This window comes from Oncorhynchus nerka, linkage group LG13 (genome assembly GCF_034236695.1).
Source record: "Oncorhynchus nerka isolate Pitt River linkage group LG13, Oner_Uvic_2.0, whole genome shotgun sequence".
In the NCBI taxonomy this organism is placed as follows: domain Eukaryota; kingdom Metazoa; phylum Chordata; class Actinopteri; order Salmoniformes; family Salmonidae; genus Oncorhynchus; species Oncorhynchus nerka.
The window spans coordinates 84,748,172-84,768,552 of record NC_088408.1 but is presented as its reverse complement, the minus strand read 5'-3'; the positions used below and the strand labels follow the sequence as shown (position 1 = coordinate 84,768,552).

Here is a 20,381-nt window from a genome sequence, read left to right as displayed (position 1 = left end):
ACATGAATGAGGTGAATATCTCTCCCCCTAGCCGTGGTTGGGGCTTCTGTCTGGACGACCGTCCCTCAAAGAAGGATCTGACCACCCCACTGGCCCGTCTCGGGATTCGCTACACCACACAGCACCAATGCCAACTACAGTACGGCCCCAATGCCACCTACTGTCACGAGATCAATGTGAGTAAAGCATAGAAATAAAATATGTTGTCACATACACCAGATATGTGCAGAGATGTGTTGTTTTACAGGGTCAGCCATATGAGTACAGCACCCCTGGATCAAATTATGGTTAAGTGCCTTGCTCAAGGGCACATTGGCAGATTTGTCACCTTGGGTATTTAAACCAGCGACCTTTTGCTTACTGGCCAAGCGCTGTAAGCGCTAAGCTACCTGCCACTTACACATACGCATGCTCATGCACACGCACGTACGCGCACCCACACACACGCACACACACACCACAACAACAACACACAAATCTGGATGGACACTTACTTAGCCTGGGTTTGTTTCCTCCTAGAATGTGTGCCAGATCCTGTGGTGTTCAGTGAATGGGTCCTGTCGCTCTAAACTGGACTCCCCCATAGATGGTACTCGCTGTGGCCCTGAGAAGGTAGGTTGGGGCTGTGTTTGTGTACGTGTGTTAGTGGTGTTGTGGTGCACTGTTTCACTGGCAACTTTGCGATGATGTGTAGTATGTTCTCACTCATGTGTGTGTCCGTGTGTGTGTTCTCTCTGTCAGTGGTGTATCTCGGGGGAGTGTGTGATCGTAGGGAAGCTACCAGAGACAGTGAATGGGAACTGGGGACAGTGGAGTAGCTGGTCTCACTGTTCCAGGACCTGTGGAGCCGGGGTGCAGTCTGCTGACAGGGAGTGTAACCACCCCAAGTAAGAACTGACCCCACATCTGTCTCACCCTCTCCTCGCCTTCTTTCACCTCCCCTTGTTCCATCTTTGAGTAAAATGTATGGTCCTTTGTTTCCTCCAGACCAGAGTTTGGAGGGAGGTACTGTACTGGCGAGAGGAGGCGTTACCGTATCTGTAACACCAAACCATGTCAAAAGGCCAAACCCACCTTCAGAGAGATGCTGTGTAGTGAATTTGACACGGTACCCTACCAGAACGAACTGTACGAATGGGTCCCTGTGGCCAGCCCATGTAAGAGCCAAAATCACACACACACACAAATCCACACATACACACACATACCACAGTGAACACACCGAGACGGCACAGGAGGCTGCTGAGGGGAGGACGGCTCATGATAATGGCTGGAATGGAGTGAATGGAATGGTTTCAAACACATGGAAATCATGGAAACCATGGAAACCATGTGTTTGATGTGATCGATGCCATTCCATTGATTCAAATCAAATCAACGTTTATTTGTCACGTGAGCCGAATACAACAGGTGTAAACCTTACAGTGAAATGCGTACTTACAGGCTCTAACCAATGGTGAGGAGAAAAAAAGGTTATGTGTGTGTGTGTGTGTGTGTGTGTGTGTGTGTGTGAAAAGACATTTGAAAATAATAGTAGCAAGGCTATATACAGACACCGGTTAGTCAGGCTGATTGAGGTAGTATGTACATGTAGATATGGTCAAAGTGACTGTGCATATATGATGAACAGAGGGTAGCAGAAGCGTAACAGAGGGGTTGGCGGGTGGTGGGACACAATGCAGATAGCCTGGTTAGCCAATGTGTGGGAGCACTGGTTGGTCGGCCCAAATGAGGTAGTGTGTATACGAATGTATAGTTAAAGTGGCTATGCATATAAGATAAACAGAGTAGCAGCAGCGTAAAAGAGGGGTTGAGTGGAGGGGGGGGGAACACAATGCAAATAGTCCGGGTAACCATTTGGTTACCTGTTCAGGAGTCTTATGGCTTGGGGGTAAAAACTGTTGAGAAGCCAGTACCGTTTGCCATGCGGTAGTAGAGATAACATTCTATGACTGGGGTGGCTGGGGTCTTTGACAATTTTCAGGGCCTTCCTCTGACACCGCCTGGTGTAGAGGTCCTGGTTCTGTTCCAGCCATTACTATGAGCCCATCCTCCCTAATTAAGGTGCCACATACATGCACACACCTCATCATTCCAGGAGGTGTGGTTATATATCTCTAGCAGAAGGGGGCAGCACATACATACACATATATACATTTCTTATACTTCTCCAAAACTCTATAGGAAATTACACTTTTCAATATTTGTACTGGTGTCCCCTCATTTATTGACCCTTTCCCACTCTCATCTCCCCTCCATCTCTGGTTCCATCTCTTCCCTGGGTTCCCAGCGAGTCCGTGCGAGCTTCACTGTCGTCCAGTGCGTGAACATTTCTCTGAGAAAATGCTGGATGCTGTGACAGACGGAACTCCCTGCTTCATGAACAACAACTCCAGAAGCATCTGTGTCAATGGAGTGTGCAAGGTAGAGAGAGAGAGAGAGAGAGAGAGAGGAGGGGGGTGGGTGGGAGGGAGGGAGGTAGAGAGAGAGAGAGAGAGAGGAGGGGGAGGGAGGGAGGTAGAGAGAGAGAGGAGGGGGAGGGAGGTAGAGAGAGGGGGTAGAGAGAGAGGAGGGGAGGGGGAAGAGAGAGAGAGAGAGAGAGAGAGGGGGAGGTAGAGAGAGAGAGAGAGAGAGAGAGAGAGAGAGAGAGAGACAGGAGGGGGAGGGAGGTAGAAATAGAGATTGAGAGAGAGGAGGGGGAGGGAGGGAGGTAGGTAGAGAGAGAGAGGAGGGGGGGAGGGAGGGAGGGAGGGAGAGAGGAGGGGGAGGGAGGGAGGTAGAGAGACAGAAAGAGAGAGAGGAGGGGAGGTAGAAAGAGAGAGGAGGGGGAGGGAGGGAGGTAGATAGACAGAAAGAGAGAGAGAGGGGGAGCGAGGGAGGTAGAGAGAGAGAGAGAGAGAGAGAGGAGGGGGTAGCGAGAGAGAGAGAGAGAGAGAGAGAGAGAGAGAGAGAGAGAGGAGGGGGAGGGAGGGGGGGTAGAGAGAGAGAGAGAAGGAGAGAGAGAAGGGGGAGGGAGGGAGGCAGGCGGAAAGTCAGTATTAGTCATGTCTCTGCGAGGAGAGAGCATGTGGCCTAAGATGAATATAAGATATAAGCTCTGCCTGTTGGAGTGAAGATATAGAGAGGGAATCTGTTTGTTTTCTCCTCTGTCTATCTCTGTCTATCTGTGTCTCTGTGTATCTCTGTGTGTCTCTGTGTATCGCTCTGTGTCTCTGTGTATCTCTGTGTGTCTCTGTGTATCTCTGTGTGTCTCTGTGTATCTTTGTGTATCTCTGTGTGTCTCTGTGTGTCTCTGTGTATCTCTCTGTGTCTCTGTATCTCTGTGTGTCTCTGTCTATCTCTTTGTGTCTCTGTCTATCTCTGTGTGTCACTGTGTATCTCTGTGTGTCTCTGTGTGTCTCTGTGTATCTCTACGTGTCTCTGATCTGATTATCTTGTATATTTGCCTTATGTTGGTTCTGGGGGTGCCCTGTGACTCTATTTGAGTGTGTGTGTGTGTGTGTGTGTGTGTGTGTGTGTGTGTGTGTGTGTGTGTGTGTGTGTGTGTGTGTGTGTGTGTGTGTGTGTGTGTGTGTGTGTGTGTGTGTGTGTGTGTGTGTGTGTGTGTGTGTGTGTGTGTGTGTGTGTAAACTAATTTTGACCTGTGTGTTGTGTCTGTAGGAGGTGGGCTGTGACTATGGTATAGACTCTAATGCTTTAGAGGATCAGTGTGGAGTGTGTCTGGGCGATGGTTCATCCTGTGAGACTGTCCAGATGACTTTTGATGGTGGGGATGGCTTCGGTGAGTCTCCTCTCCCCTCCATAAATATCTTCCTATAGTCTCATCTCCTCCCAGAACCCCCAAAACATCTCCCACAATGTTTTATCTCACTGGCTAAAGGATTATGTAATTGTGTTGTTCCCATGTCGTTGTCATGGCATCGCTCTATATGGGAGTATACAGCTATTTGTCCTGCTGTCTTTGGCTGCAGACCGCATATTTGTTGTGTTAATGTGTGTGTGTGTGTGTGTGTGTGTGTGTGTGTGTGTGTGTGTGTGTGTGTGTGTGTGTGTACACAGCTATATGTCTTGCTGTCTTTGCTATATCTGACTGTCAGACTCCAGTACAACTGTGTTTTTGCAAGAATGACTCACTAGTGAACTCAGCGACCTCACAGCCAGAGCGAGAGAGACCTTTTTACACCAGCAGTTGTCAAAGTACAGAACAGGAAAGTACTGTAGTTTACTAGAAATCCCCAAGCAGCTCTTCCTCACATATCACATTGATGTTGCATTCATATCTGGGATATAACTCCAATTATCACTTTTGAGGGCCCAAACCCCAACTGACCCCTAGATCCTACCCCCAGACAGTTATAGCCCCTAGACCATACCTCCAGACAGTTATTGCCCCTAGACCCTACCCCCAGACAGTTATAGCCCCTAGATCCTACCCCCAGACAGCTCTAGCCCCTAGACCCTAGCCCCAGACCATTTTAGACCCTAGACCCTACCCCCAGACAGTTATAGCCCCTGGCCCTACCCCCAAACCATTCTAGATCCTAGACCCTAACACCAGACATTTAAATGGCCCCGAGACCCTACCCCCAGACCATTCTAGACCCTAGACCCTACCCCCAAACAGTTATAGCCCCTGACCATACTACCAAACAGTTATAGCCCCTAAACCCTACACCCAGACAGTTATAGCCCCTAGACCCTACCCCAGACCATTCTAGACCCTAGACCCTACCCCAGACTGTTATAGCCCCTAGACCCTACCCCAACATAGTTATAGCCCCTAAACCCTACCCCCAAACAGTTATAGCCTCTAGACCCTACCCCAGACTGTTATAGCCCCTAGACCCTACCCCCAGACAGTTATAGCCCCTAGGCCCTACCCCCAGACAGTTATAGCCCCTAGACCCTACCCCAGACAATTCTAGTCCCAAGACCCTACTCCAGAGAGTTATAAGCCCCTAGACTTTACCCAAGACAATTCTAGTCCCTAGACCCTACCCCATACCATTATAGACCCTAGAACCTACCCCAGACAGTTCTAGCCCCTAGATCCTACTCCCAGACAGTTATAGCCCCTAGACCCTACCCCCCAGACAGTTATAGCCCCTAGACTCTACCCCCAGACAGTTACAGCCCCTAGACCCTACCCCCATACCATTCTTGCCCCTAGACTCTACCCTAGACAGTTATAGCCCCTAGACCCTACTTCCAGACAAGTCTAGCCCCTAGACCCTACCCCCAGACTATTCTATTCCATAGACTCTAACCCAGAGAGTTATAGCCCCTAGTCCCTACCTCCAGACAGTTATATCCTCTAGACCCTACCCCAGACAGTTCTAGCCCCTAGACTCTACAGTTCTAGACTCTACCCCCAAAGTTCTAGACTCTACCCCCAGACAGTTCTAGACTCTACCCCCAGACAGTTCTATACTCTACCCCAGACAGTTCTAGACTCTACCCCAGACAGTTATAGACTCTTCCCCCAGACAGTTATAGTGTCGATGAAACGAGGCATCAGGCATCAGATATAAGCAGTATGGCACACAATACCACCTAGCCAATCAGGGGGTAAGTTACCACTGCTAGCTATCCAATCCTATCAGAAGTTCCATAGCATGGGCGAGAGAATGGGGATCCATTTGGAACTGGTGGCAGGTAGTAGGAAGATCCATTACAGTACCATTCGGCTGCATGGTGCCTTTATATCTGATAGGACAAGTCATCAGGACTGGGAGAAGGGAGTGAGCTTTCTGTTTGGAATGCAGACCCAGATCTCAACCTTACCACCCAGACACCCACTGTGTGTGTGTGTGTGTGTGTGTGTGTGTGTGTCCGCCCATTTCCAGACACCGGCCGGCTCAGCTATATGAATCTTCAAAGGGCAGAGCTGAGATCCAAAGCGATGCTGCCCCTTCTCTTACCCTCACAAACAGACACACAACAACACCTCCCCCAGCCATCCACACACTATTAAAAAACTGAGGCACAGCCAGAGCAGTGCCTCCCCACACAGAGACAGAGTTAGCCCACCCCCGTCACCTAACAGACACACACCCTCTATTAAACATCAAAGAGAGTCTGGCTGCCATGGTGGCCTCTCTGTGTGCTCTGGCCTCTCTGTGTGCTCTGGCCTCTCTGTGTGCTCTGGCCTCTCTGTGTGCTCTGGCCTCTCTGTGTGCTCTGACCTCTCTGTGTGCTCTGGCCTCTCTATGTGCTCTGGCCTCTCTGTGTGCTCTGGCCTCTCTGTGTGCTCTGGCCTCTCTGTGTGCTCTGACCTCTCTGTGTGCTCTGGCCTCTCTGTGTGCTCTGGCCTCTCTGTGTGCTCTGGCCTCTCTGTGTGCTCTGGCCTCTCTGTGTGCTCTGTGTGCTCTGGCCTCTCTGTGTGCTCTGGCCTCTCTGTGTGCTCTGGCCTCTCTGTGTGCTCTGGCCTCTCCCACGTTGAGGCCTGCAACCATGAATTATGTTTTGATTGTTTAACAGTGTCTTCATCATGCCTTTGCTTGCATTTCATTGCTTCTAGCTTTGCTACAATTTCAGGAGTAGGTTTATGATTACATGCCTTCAGAATGTATTACCAACCCTTGACTTTTTCCACATTTCATTGTGTTACAATGTGTGTTAGGGGAGAGTTTGGCCGGCCTGGATTTCCTTGTCCCATTGCGCTCTAGCGACTCCTTGTGGCAGTCTGGGTGCCTGCAAGCTGACCTCTGACGCCAGCTGTACAGTGTTTGCTCCGACACATTGGTGCGGCTTGACAGGGTCGGAATAGAGCTAAGCACAGGAAAAATCCTGGAGTAGAACCGGGTTCGGTCTGCTTTCCAAAAGACACTGGGAGACAAATTCCCCTTTCAGCAGGACAATAACCTAAAACAGAAGTTGCTTACCATGACGATATTGAATGTTCCTGAGTGGCCTAGTTACAGTTTTAACTTAAATCAGCTTGATAGTCTATGGCAAGACTTACAAATGGCTATCTGCAAATGATAAACAACCAACTTGACAGATCTTGAAGAATGTAAAAAATGTATATATTTGCAAATAGTGTACAATCCAGTTGTGCAAAGCTTTTAGAGACTTTTACCCAGAAATACTTCCAGCTGTAATTGCTACCAAATGTGATTTTAACATATATTGTAAATACTTACTGAATGGAAATTAGATATTTCTGTATTTCATTTTCAATAAATGTGCAAACCTTTCTAAGACATGTTTTCACTTTGTCATTATGGGGTATTGTGTGTAGATGGGTTTGAAAAATAGTCAATTTAATACATTTTGAATTCAGGCTGTACACAACCAAATGTGGAATAAGTCAAGGAGTAAGAATACTTTCTGTTTTTCGGTCCCAGGGACCCATGGGTTTACAGGCTTTTGTTCCAGCCCAGCACTAACACAGCCAATTCCCCTTTTCCTCCATCCTCCTGTCCCAGGCTACGTGGACGTGGGAGTGATCCCAGAGGGGGCTCGTGACATTGTTGTCCAGGAAGTGGAGGAGGCGGGGAACTTCCTGGCTCTGCGGGGTCAGATGTCAGAGGAGTACTTCCTGAATGGCCAGTACATCATCCAATGGAATGGGGAGTACAAGGCAGGCGGAGCCACCTTCTACTATGAACGCAGTGGGAACCTGGAGAACCTTACCTCCTCTGGACCCACCAAACAACCAGTCATGATCCAGGTACACACACCATTTAAACTATACCCACCAAATAGCCAGTCAAAATCTAATTACACACACCATTTAAACTATACCCACCAAATAACCAGTCAAAATCTAATTACACACACCATATAAACTATACTCACCAAATAACCAGTCAAAATCTAATTACACACACCATTTAAACTATACTCACCAAATAACCAGTCAAAATCTAATTACACACACCATTTAAACTATACCCACCAAATAACCAGTCAAAATCGAATTACACACACCATTTAAACTATACTCACCAAATAACCAGTCAAAATCTAATTACACACACCATTTAAACTATACCCACCAAATAACCAGTCAAAATCTAATTACACACACCATTTAAACTATACCCACCAAATAACCAGTCAAAATCTAACTACACACACCATATAAACTACACACACCAAACAACCAGTCATAATCTAACTACACACACCCTATAAACTACACACACCAAACAACCAGTCATAATCTAACTACACACACCATATAAACTACACACACCAAACAACCAGTCATAATCTAACTACACACACCATATAAACTACACACACCATATAAACTACACACACACCAAACAACCAGTCATAATCTAACTACACACACCATATAAACTACACACACCATATAAACTACACACACCATATAAACTACACACACCAAACAACCAGTCATAATCTAACTACACACACCATATAAACTACACACACCATATAAACTACACACACCATATAAACTACACACACCAAACAACCAGTCATAATCTAACTACACACACCATATAAACTACACACACCATATAAACTACACACACCATATAAACTACACACACCAAACAACCAGTCATAATCTAACTACACACACCATATAAACTACACACACCATATAAACTACACACACCAAATAACCAGTCATAATCTAACTACACACACCATATAAACTACACACACCAAATAACCAGTCATAATCTAATTACACACATAATCCATATAAACTATACACACCAAATAACCAGTCATAATCTAACTACACACACCATATAAACTACACACACCAAATAACCAGTCATAATCTAATTACACACATAATCCATATAAACTATACACACCAAATAACCAGTCATAATCTAATTACACACATAATCCATATAAACTATACACACCAAATAACCAGTCATAATCTAACTACACACACCATATAAACTACACACACCATATAAACTACACACACCAAATAACCAGTCATAATCTAACTACACACACCATATAAACTACACACACCAAATAACCAGTCATAATCTAATTACACACATAATCCATATAAACTATACACACCAAATAACCAGTCATAATCTAACTACACACACCATATAAACTATACACACCAAATAACCAGTCATAATCTAACTACACACACCATATAAACTACACACACCAAATAACCAGTCATAATCTAACTACACACACCATATAAACTACACACACCAAATAACCAGTCATAATCTAATTACACACATAATCCATATAAACTATACACACCAAATAGCCAGTCATAATCTAATTACACACATAATCCATATACACTATGCACACCCAACACAGGAAAAGACCCAGCTAGATATTGACCAGCCAGATGACGATTCAGATGTCATACACACACACTAACAGCTGGGTGTGTTTCCTGTTGTTCAGTTGCTGTACCAGGAGAAGAACCCAGGTATAAAGTACGAGTACACCATCAAGAAGAGCCGCCAGACAGGAAATGAGGTAATCAAGTCGGAGTACAGGTGGAGGCATGGGGCCTGGACAGACTGCAGCACCACATGTGGGCTAGGTGAGTGGTTGTCATTTAAACAACTAATGATATGCTTTACCCTTAAGCTCTTAAATTCATATTCAGCTTTGGTCGGACGGCCATAATCCGTGTGTAGAATATTTGTACTCCGTGTGTTAACTTGTCAGATATTAAGAGTTGTCGATTTTGGATTCTGATGATATGGATGATGATTGCATTTCAATTCAGAGAGTGAAGCAGTATTGAGAGTTATAGCCTACAGTGTGATTATTCAGGCAGAAACATTCCCTGTGTTCTGTGCCATCCAGGTGAGCAGCAGCAGCCTGTCAGGTGTTTTGAGCTGGAGGTGGGTGTGGTAGATGAGTCTCTGTGTGACCCAGAGAGCCGCCCGGAGGACAGACACCGCAAGTGCAAGAACATGGACTGTCCCGTCAGGTTTCATAGTGTCCCCATTACTAAGACAACCACTCTATAATACCTGTCTTATTTCTACTGTAGTACTACGTTATTACTGCTGTATCTGGTGTTATTACTGTCTGTTCTAACTTTTAGTACGGTTGTTTTTAGTCTGATTGGCTTCTGAAAATAATATGTGCAGAATACATATTTGTCCCTCTCACACTCTGTTCCCTCTCACACTCTGTTCCCTCTCACACTCTGTTCCCTCTCACACTCTGTTCCCTCTCACACTTAGTTCCCTCTCACACTCTGTTCCCTCTCACACTCTGTTCCCTCTCACACTTAGTTCCCTCTCACACTCTGTTCCCTTTCACACTCTGTTCCCTCTCACACTCTGTTCCCTCTCACACTCTGTTCCCTCTCACACTCTGTTCCCTCTCCCCCTGGGTAGGTGGTGGGTGGGGGGCTGGCAGCTGTGCTCTGCCACCTGTGGTTCAGGAGGGGTGAGGAAGCGCACAGTGATGTGTGTTCGCACGGTGGCAGGGGAGGAGAGAGTCCTCCACCCTGGTGACTGTAAACAGCTGCTCAAACCCAAACCTGTGGTGCCCTGCAACAGAGACATGCCCTGTGGACCCGACTGGGCCGTGGGCAGCTGGAGCCCGGTACAGTTCTATTCTCTCCCTCTCTCACACCCTGTCTCTTCCTGTGTTTCTGTCCTCTATCCATTCTCCTCTCTAGCTTCCCTATCCTGCCTGTTTTGTAAACCTCTCTCTCTTGCTCTGTCTCTCTCTCTCTCCTTGTTGTGTTAATAACCTATTTAATCTTTCTCCCTCTCAGTGCCCAGTGACATGTGGTGGTAGCGTGCGCTCCCGGACGGTCACCTGCCTGACCGCACCCAAACGAAAGTGTGACATAGAAACCATGCCTCGCTCCAAGTCTCTATGTGCCCTGCTGAGCTGCCCAAGCGCAGGCCTCCGACGACGTCCGGGACCACCCCCTAAATACCGGCGTATCTACCCGCCCAAGAGACACCCCACCAGGCAGCCGGTTACACACGCCTGGGGTCCCAGAAGCACCAGCCCCACCGCTACACCCAGAACCATCACTGTGACTGAGAGAACTACAACCCCCATCACCACCTCTACCACCAGGCCCCTTCCACCATCCTCCACAGCTTCTGACATCATCGACGTAGATGGCTATGAGTTGAAGAATGGGAGTGTAGAGGATAAGAACTTTGTTTTTATTACGACCAGTCCTACTGAAGAGGAGAACAGAGAGAGGGACATGAGAGAAAAAGAGGAAGAAGAGATAAAGGAGGAGGGGAGTACATCTGGTTTTGTGTTTCCAGACTCGGGGGTGAGGTACACCCCGGGATATGACTATGTAGTGGAGGACGTCATGACAACAGGGAAGGAGGGGCATATAGATTTTGACATTTTTACCACAGCAACCTCTCTCAGGACTCCCAAACAATCACCAGCCACCGTGACCACCACCAGGTTACACCCTACAATTACACCGCACACAAGTGTCCAAACAACATCACATACAACCCCACACGCAACCAGAGTACTTCGCACTACCTCCCCCTCAACCCCACACGCAACCAGAGTACTTCGCACTACCTCCCCCTCAACCCCACAAACCGGCACTGGACGCCGGCCTGTGACCCCCCGCCACTACCCCCTCACTCGCCCCAAAACCACCCCTTCCACCCAACGGGCAACCACAGTGCCCCACACCACCCCTACACCCCTGGCACACACAGCAGGGGTGAGGAGTACACCCAAAGTCCCTTACCACAGTAAACAAGCACTGTACCTCACAACAGAAGGCACTTTCCACACTAGAGATGCCCCCTACTCTACTAGCCCATCAACAGATGCCCCCCACCCCACTGCGAGGATCATTAAGCTGAAGAAGCCCAATGAGATCCCAGAGAATGGCAGCTCTGCCCCACGTTCTAAAAAGCCAGGTCCACTGGCTAAGAAGCCTGCCTCACGTTTTAAAGGCCCCTCCCTTTGTTCAAAAGGCAAAGGTCAGAAGCAGAAACCAGAAAGTACCGTAGTGACCTTCACCAATGACTATGGGTCCCTGAACACCCAGGAGCCAATCAGCATGGATGTGTTCTGGGTGGTGGGCAACTGGAGCGAGGTGAGTACAGGAAACTGTAACCCTCTGTTGATGAGCTTAGTGATGATGACCCTATAAAGATACAATGCCTTTTGTTTATTAGAATCCCAAATGTAAGAATGAACCCTCTTATAGCGGTGTATAGTCATGGAGAAGACACACGTCTATACTTACTTACAACATACTTCCTTTTGATGAACGAGGGTTTTACATCAGAATTAAATCAAATAAACCAAATCTCCCTTGAGCCTGTTACTGACGTTCCGTCTTCCTCTCTCTCTCTTCTCACCTGTTGTCTGTGTCAGTGTTCCACATCATGTGGCCTGGGGGCAGTGTGGAGGCCAGTGCTGTGTAGCTCCCAGCAGGAATCGGACTGTGCCAACCTGGAGAGACCGGAACCAGCTCGCACCTGCCACCTGCGCCCCTGTGCCACCTGGCTGAGTGGCAACTGGAGCAAGGTCAGTATCCTGGGTAAACTACGCAAGACAGCAACTCACTTATGGTGAGCTGATTATACTATACATTTCTCTCTCTCTCTCTCTCTCTCAATTCAATTCAATTTGCTTTATTAGCATAACGTTACAATGTACATATTGCCAGAGCTTACTTTGGAGATTTACAATATTAACATAATTAAAATAATAATAATCCATATTATCAATGGGACAACAGTATCAACAATAATCAAGGGTCAAAATAACCATACATTTATTTATTATTTATTTATTTAACCTTTATTCAACATTGAACCATAACAATAAGCATAGTACAGGTTGGTTGGTCTGTCAGACACTGTCCCTCATCTTATGGCAGGCAGCAATGTAGTGCGCTGCCAACCCACATCTGCCAACTCACACGCTGCCAATCCACAAGATGTTTATCAATAACCATGGTCAAATAGTTTGCCATGGTGTACTGTCGATTTAGGGCCAGATAGCACTGTATTTTAGTTTGTGCTTGTGCTTATGTTTTGTTTTGACAGTGTTGTAATTTGGTTTATTCTGATTGATTGGATGTTCTGGTTCTGAGGCTTCAGTGTGTTAGTGGACCAGGTCTGTGAACTCAGCCCCAGGACCTGCTGGATGAGGGGACTCTTTTCTTTGCTCCGTTCTCTCCCACCCTCTCTCTCTCATTCTCTCTCTCCCACCCTCTCTCTCTCATTCTCTCTCTCCCACCGCTCTCTCTCATTCTCTCTCCTCCCACCCTCTCTCATTCTCTCTTTCCCACCCTCTCTCTCTCATTCTCTCTCTCCCACCCAATCTCTCTCATCCTCTCTCTCCTCCCTCCCACCCTCTCTCATTCTCTCTCTCCCACCCTCTCTCTCTCTCATTCTCTCTCTCCTCCCACCCTCTCTCTCATTCTCTCTCTCCCACCCTCTCTCTCTCATTCTCTCTCCTCCCACCCTCTCTCTCATTCTCTCTCTCCCACCCTCTCTCTCTCATTCTCTCTCTCTCTCCCACCCTCTCTCTCTCATTCTCTCTCTCCCACCCAATCTCTCTCATTCTCTCTCCCCCACCCTCTCTCTCTCATTATCTCTCCCCCACCCTCTCTCTCTCATTCTCTCTCTCCCACCCTCTCTCTCTCATTCTCTCTCTCCCACCCTCTCTCTCTCTCTCATTCTCTCTCTCCCACCCTCTCTCTCTCTCATTCTCTCTCTCCCACCCTCTCTCTCTCTCTCATTCTCTCTCCTCCCACCCTCTCTCATTCTCTCTCTCCTCCCACCCTCTCTCTCTCTCATTCTCTCTCTCCCACCCTCTCTCTCTCATTCTCTCTCTCCCACCCACTCTCTCTCATTCTCTCTCTCCTCCCACCCTCTCTCATTCTCTCTCTCCTCCCACCCAATCTCTCTCATTCTCTCTCTCCCACCCACTCTCTCTCATTCTCTCTCTCCTCCCACCCAATCTCTCTCATTCACTCTCTCTCTTCCCACCCTCTCTCATTCTCTCTCTCCTCCCACCCTCTCTCTCATTCTCTCTCCCCTCTCTCTCCGTAGTGTCCAGAGCGATGTGAGGTGGTGGGAAGGAGGCAGCGTGAGGTGCAGTGTGTGGATGGGCAGAAGGGACATCCACTGAGACCGTTCCACTGCCAAGCTCTTTCCTCCAGACCCCCCAGCACTCTGTCCTGTCATCCCCAACCCTGCCAGCCCTGGAGAACTTCCCCCTGGGGACAGGTACACACACACGTTATCACATGTTGACTGGCTTGGTTCATATGAATTACAATATGATTGTTAATATAAACTCCTTTCATCCCCAGTGTTCTCGTAGCTGTGGTGGTGGATTGTGGGAGCGGCTGGTGTACTGCCCTGAGCCACAGCGCTGTAGCGCCACCCAGAGACCAAACGACACAGAGACCTGCAACCTGCAGCGCTGCTGCTACTGGGACCCGCAGGACTGGGAGAAGGTAATGGCACAGGGGAACATACTTACAGTTTGCACCTGTTACATGTTCAGAGTGTGCATTGCATGGTACGGTGTGTCAGTGGGGACTAGTGTGTGTGAGTAATATCTGTTTTCTCCTGTGTGTGTCAGTGCTCTGTGAGTTGTGGTGGGGGGATGCAGCATCGCGTGGTGCCGTGTGTTGTTGAGGACTCTAGCTCTGTGGAGAACAGTCTCTGTGACCAGAGCAACAGGCCTGACACAATCAGGACATGCAACTTGCAGGAGTGTAAGACTAACACAGGTAAGACAAACACAGGTACGACTAACACAGATACCACTAACACAGGTACCACTAACACAGGTACCACTAACACAGATACCACTAACACAGGTACCACTAACACAGGTACCACTAACACAGATACCACTAACACAGGTACCACTAACACAGGTACCACTAACACAGGTACCACTAACACAGGTACCACTAACACAGATACCACTAACACAGGTACCACTTACACAGATACCACTAACATAGGTACCATTAACACAGGTACCACTAACACAGATACCACTAACACAGGTACCACTAACACAGGTACCACTAACACAGGTACCACTAACACAGATACCACTAACACAGGTACCACTAACACAGGTACCACTAACACAGATACCACTAACACAGGTACCACTAACACAGATACCACTAACACAGGTACCACTAACACAGATACCACTAACACAGGTACCACTAACACAGGTACCACTAACACAGATACCACTAACACAGGTACCACTAACACAGATACCACTAACACAGGTACCACTAACACAGGTACCAATAACACAGGTACCACTAACACAGGTACCACTAACACAGATACCACTAACACAGGTACCACTAACACAGGTACCACTAACACAGGTACCACTAACACAGGTACCACTAACACAGATACCACTAACACAGATACCACTAACACAGGTACCACTAACACAGATACCACTAACACAGATACCACTAACACAGGTACCACTAACACAGGTACCAATAACACAGGTAACACTAACACAGGTACCACTAACACAGGTACCACTAACACAGATACCACTAACACAGGTACCACTAACACAGGTACCACTAACACAGATACCACTAACACAGGTACCACTAACACAGGTACCACTAACACAGGTACCACTAACACAGATACCACTAACACAGGTACCGCTAACACAGGTACCGCTAACACAGATACCACTAACACAGGTACCACTAACACAGATACCACTAACACAGGTACCACTAACACAGGTACCACTAACACAGGTACCACTAACACAGGTACCACTAACACAGGTAAGACTAACTGTTAGGAATCCCTTTGGCCCGACAGTCTAGGGGGGATGGTAACGAGACCCGTAACATAACTCGTACAAAGTATAATAGTGACAAAGTATCAGTGAGAACGAAAAACCACAGACAACTTAATTAGCGTCAAACACTCAGGGTTTAGAGCAGGCCAAGACACATGAAAGCTGTGATTGAAAATCAGGGTTATTCCACCAAATATTGATTTCTGAACTCTTCCTAAGTTAAAACATTAGTATTGTGTTGTTTAAAAATGTTATTATTTTTCTTCGCATTATTCGAGGTCTGACAACACTGCATATTTTTTGTTATTATGACCAGTTGTCATTTTCTGCGAATAAAAGCTCTAAAGTACAATATTTGATTTGGAATTTGGGAGAAATGCTGTCAGTAGCTTATAGAATAAAACAAAATGTTAATTTTACCCAAACACATACCTATAAATAGTAAACCCAGAGAAACGGATCATTTTGCAGTGGTCTCTTCATTTTTTCCAGAGCTGTATATACTGTTGATGGACATACAGTACAGCAGGTAGCCTAGCCGTTAAGAGTGCTAGATTGGTAACTGAAAGGTTGCTCGTTTAAACCCCCAAGCCAGCTAGGTGAAACATGTGTCAATGTGCCCTTAAGCAAGGTACTAAACTGTAGTTGCACTGGATGCTTTTATTCATTGCGGTTGACCTAAATCTGTGTTCTGTTCTGTCCTTGGTGTTGGTTCTATAGGTCTGCTGTGTAGGAAGAACAGCATGTCGTCTCGGTTCTGTGACAAGTTGAAGCTGCTGGGCCGCTGCTCCCTCAGGTCCATCCAGAAACAGTGCTGTGTCACCTGTAGAGGGTAAACCCGCACTACACCCACCACATGGACCCCTCTCATACAAAATGCACACGTACAGGGCTTCCACACTGCAATCCTATTGGTGGATTTCATCTCTAGTGCAATCAGCCGACAGCAGCCTTTTCACCATCATCATCACTGTCATTATCTTCATTGGGCAGAAATTCATGGAGCTATGGTACTGTGTACTGCTGCTGTGTGCAGTTTGTCTTAGCCAGTCTTGCACCTTCCCAGTATCAGGCCTCCAGCTGCCTCTAAAGAGTTAGTTATGTCAACTTCTCTCCAATATCCCACCTGCTTTCCAATACTGATGAATGTCACTCATAATGTATACCTGTGTAATCGGCTGCCATGTTGTTTTCTATTCAACGTTCCCCCACCACAGAAATGATGTTGACATCCGATAACACAGTGTTTACAATCCCCTTTCAGCTGGTTTTTGCCTCGTATTTACAAAGACATTAGGATGTGAAAATGGGTATTTTCTGATACTTAATTAATCCCCCAAACAAATTAGTAATGATAAGATAACTATTATGTCATCAACATTTTCCATGTCACTTCTGAGCAGGGATTGGCAAAAATGACCAAATACAATAACAAAATACCATAAAGATCAATGTATCAAAATAAACCACAAAATACTTGAATTTTTAAATGTATTTAATTCAAATACATATATTTTGTATTTTATAATACAGAAGCACTTAGCCGGCCCGAACAGCAACAGCATTCTCAGTAACGGTTGCAACAGCATTCTCAGAAACGGTTGCAACAGCATTCTCAGTAACGGTTGCAACAGCATTCTCAGAAACGTTTTACTTGCTATAACTGTGATATGTTGTTGTTCATTTGCACTGACTGTATGTCACTCTGGATAAGAGTGTCTGCTACATAACCAAAATGTAAATGTATATGTGAAAATGAACATACCAAAATTAACTGCAAAACACACTGGGTATTATTATTGGCCTTGTTTCAGGGTCACGTCTAGATGGCATACAGTTTAGCCTAATTCTCCTAACCTGCTACGTTAATTCTCCTAACCTGCTTGTGTAAATTCTCCTAAACCTTCTACAAATGTCAATTTTGACAAAAGCTGTATCCCTTCTAGACAAACCTTGTTTTGGGGCGGAGCTTATTCACATAACACTCAGCTTGCTTTGCAATTGTCCATTTTTACATACACATGTATATTTAGCTAATTTAGCAGATGCTCTTATCACCCCGTAGTGCCACCAGACTTCTGATTCCAATACAGAGTGATACGGGGCCACAATGGTGAACCGCTATAACAACAACAACTAAATATTTTGAAAATACAAATGACAGCTTTCAAAAGGATCTTTTTAAAAACAGATTGGAGTGTAGTTCAGTCCAGTGTAATACAAATGACAGATTGGAGTGTAGTTCAGTCCAGTGTAATACAAATGACAGATTGGAGTGTAGTTCAGTCCAGTGTAATACAAATGACAGATTGGAGTGTAGTTCAGTCCAGTGTAATACAAATGACAGATTGGAGTGTAGTTCAGTCCAGTGTAATACAAATGACAGATTGGAGTGTAGTTCAGTCCAGTGTAATACAAATGACAGATTGGAGTGTAGTTCAGTCCAGTGTAATACAAATTACACAATACTCAGAAGTATTTTAAATATTTCACATCTCTGCTTCTAAGAAAATACTGGGTAAATAGTAGACTATACAATAAAGATGAATGTTTTTGTCTAGTGTTTTTTTTTATTGTGTTATTGTGGGTTTTTCAGTGTTATTTCTCTCGTTCTAAGAGCTCTCTGGCGTACTGTGGCTCTGAAAAGGGATTTACCTGAGGCATAGATCTGGGATCAGCTTACGCTCCCCAAATCCTAACTTTAACCATGAGGGGAAAACATAAAACTGACCCTAGATTAGTGTCTCTGGGTAACGTCATACTACTCTAGTGCTGTATATCTATCCTGTGGTGCCCCTCCCCTTTATTAGGCTGGCCAATGAGAATGAGTTGTTGCAGGTCATCCCTCTCAGGCCTCAGTTAACATTGCCGATGTGTTTATATGATATTGTACAGGTGCTATTATCTTTATACAAACCTTCAGCAATAAATGCAATGATGAAATAAGCGTTTGGTGTGACTGCTTTTTGCTTTGAATGTCCATCAAGATTATATAATTCCTTTTCACTGTTATTTCCCTGCAGAACCCCACCATCAGGTATTAGTTTGGAGTTTGCAGCCTTCTTGTGATTGTGGTGTCCAAAAAATGGGTTTGTGTGTGTTTTGACGGGATGATGTTATGTAGTCCGAGTCCTGCCTGGCCCATGGTGCCCCTGGTTGTCTATGTTGTCCTGACAGTATCGGTGAGATACGAGCCATGTGGTCGATCTAGGAGGAAATGAAGAGGAGGATGTTATTGGTGGTAATACTCTTCAAACAGCAAAGCTTTAACACTGGCCTCAGGCTCATGACGTCAGGGGATCCCAGCTTCTCTCATCACCCACAACTGGTTTTATAGTTGGCAAGATAAACAGGATGCATTCTATAACATTATGCTCCTCAAGGTGTTTCATGGCATTGTACATTTTCTAGTACAGTTTACTGTCATGATTGCTCATGCGAAACGGGAGTAATTCATGTAATGGAATTTGGACTGGAGTTAGCATTCATTTGAATAAGTGCACTTGTTAGGATCTGGGCTAATCAACTCTTATGCTGCGAAGTCCGGAGCCTGGTGCCTTTGTGTTTGAACTCATATTTAATGGCACCCACCTGGTGTTCCAGGTCTTAACCAGTCCATGTTCAGAGAGGAACAATGAAAAACAGTTATCGGTGGTAATACTCTTCAAATAGCAAAGCTTTAACTTCAAGGTCCAGAGTTGAGTTTGAAGGGTACTGTATATAGTATCACAGGTGGTTGGTGTCACCCTAATTGGGGAGGAAGGGCTCGTGGCAAAGGCTGGAGCGGAATAAGTGGAATGGTATCAAATACATCAAACGCATGGTTTCCATGTGTTTGATGCTATGCCATTTGTTCCGTTCCAGACATTATTATGAGCCGTCCTCCCCTCAGCAGCTTCCACTGTAATAATATGTGCACTATGTAAGTACCTCCTGCTTGGTCTACATGCTTTAATATGAAATTGGACTGTTCACCGCGTATGTCTTTAGGGAAAAGGAACACATACACCACCAATGTAGAGCACATACCCAGCTCAGCCCACAACAGACATGGGCTATCACAGCGGAAAGGTGAGGGGGAATATTCTCAGTTGAAAACAGTCAGTGATTAGCTACAGATGTAGGATCTTAATTTGAGCCAGTTTGCTACAGCGGGTAAAAAAATCCTGCAGCAACAAGACATTAGAATTATTATGTGGATTATATTTAATGTACATTTTTGTAGGGGCTAATCCATTTTTGGTAAGGTAAAATCAAGTCTGAAATTTCAAAGTGGAAATTGCAATATTAAGAAGCTTTTTTAAACCTCAAATACACTACAACTTTTACATATCCTGCAATACAGGAAAGTTCTCTTGCAACCAGAAGTTCTCTTGCTACCAAATTAACATGCTACATCTGTAGCTGTGTAACACCTAGAACCATAGCACCAGGTTCTGTTTCAGGAATCATATTGAACTCCTCTGTCCCAGATAACCTGAGACTATGCCAGAAGCTAGTCAGCAGTAACGGTACACCGGCCCAATGTGGAGCACAGTGTCATAGATACAGTCAGTGTGTGTACGCGTGTGTGTGTATGTGTGTGAGTG

General features: G+C 45.9%; 1 protein-coding gene across 1 annotated transcript in view; it reads left to right on the top strand.

Annotated features, from left to right (window-relative positions):
• Positions 1–18,739, top strand: part of LOC115140700 (A disintegrin and metalloproteinase with thrombospondin motifs 12-like) — a 39,994-nt gene extending 21,255 nt beyond the window's left edge. The window contains exons 10-25 of the mRNA XM_065026781.1: positions 32–176; positions 520–612; positions 742–887; positions 988–1,157; positions 2,291–2,424; positions 3,661–3,781; positions 7,431–7,675; positions 9,391–9,532; positions 9,802–9,928; positions 10,344–10,554; positions 10,730–12,049; positions 12,334–12,486; positions 14,022–14,198; positions 14,285–14,431; positions 14,560–14,710; positions 16,513–18,739. Coding sequence (XP_064882853.1) covers positions 32–176; positions 520–612; positions 742–887; positions 988–1,157; positions 2,291–2,424; positions 3,661–3,781; positions 7,431–7,675; positions 9,391–9,532; positions 9,802–9,928; positions 10,344–10,554; positions 10,730–12,049; positions 12,334–12,486; positions 14,022–14,198; positions 14,285–14,431; positions 14,560–14,710; positions 16,513–16,628 — 3,598 coding nt within the window. The 3' untranslated portion in view covers positions 16,629–18,739. The remainder of the gene's footprint in view (positions 1–31; positions 177–519; positions 613–741; positions 888–987; positions 1,158–2,290; positions 2,425–3,660; positions 3,782–7,430; positions 7,676–9,390; positions 9,533–9,801; positions 9,929–10,343; positions 10,555–10,729; positions 12,050–12,333; positions 12,487–14,021; positions 14,199–14,284; positions 14,432–14,559; positions 14,711–16,512) is intronic.
• Positions 18,740–20,381: the final 1,642 nt, after the last annotated feature.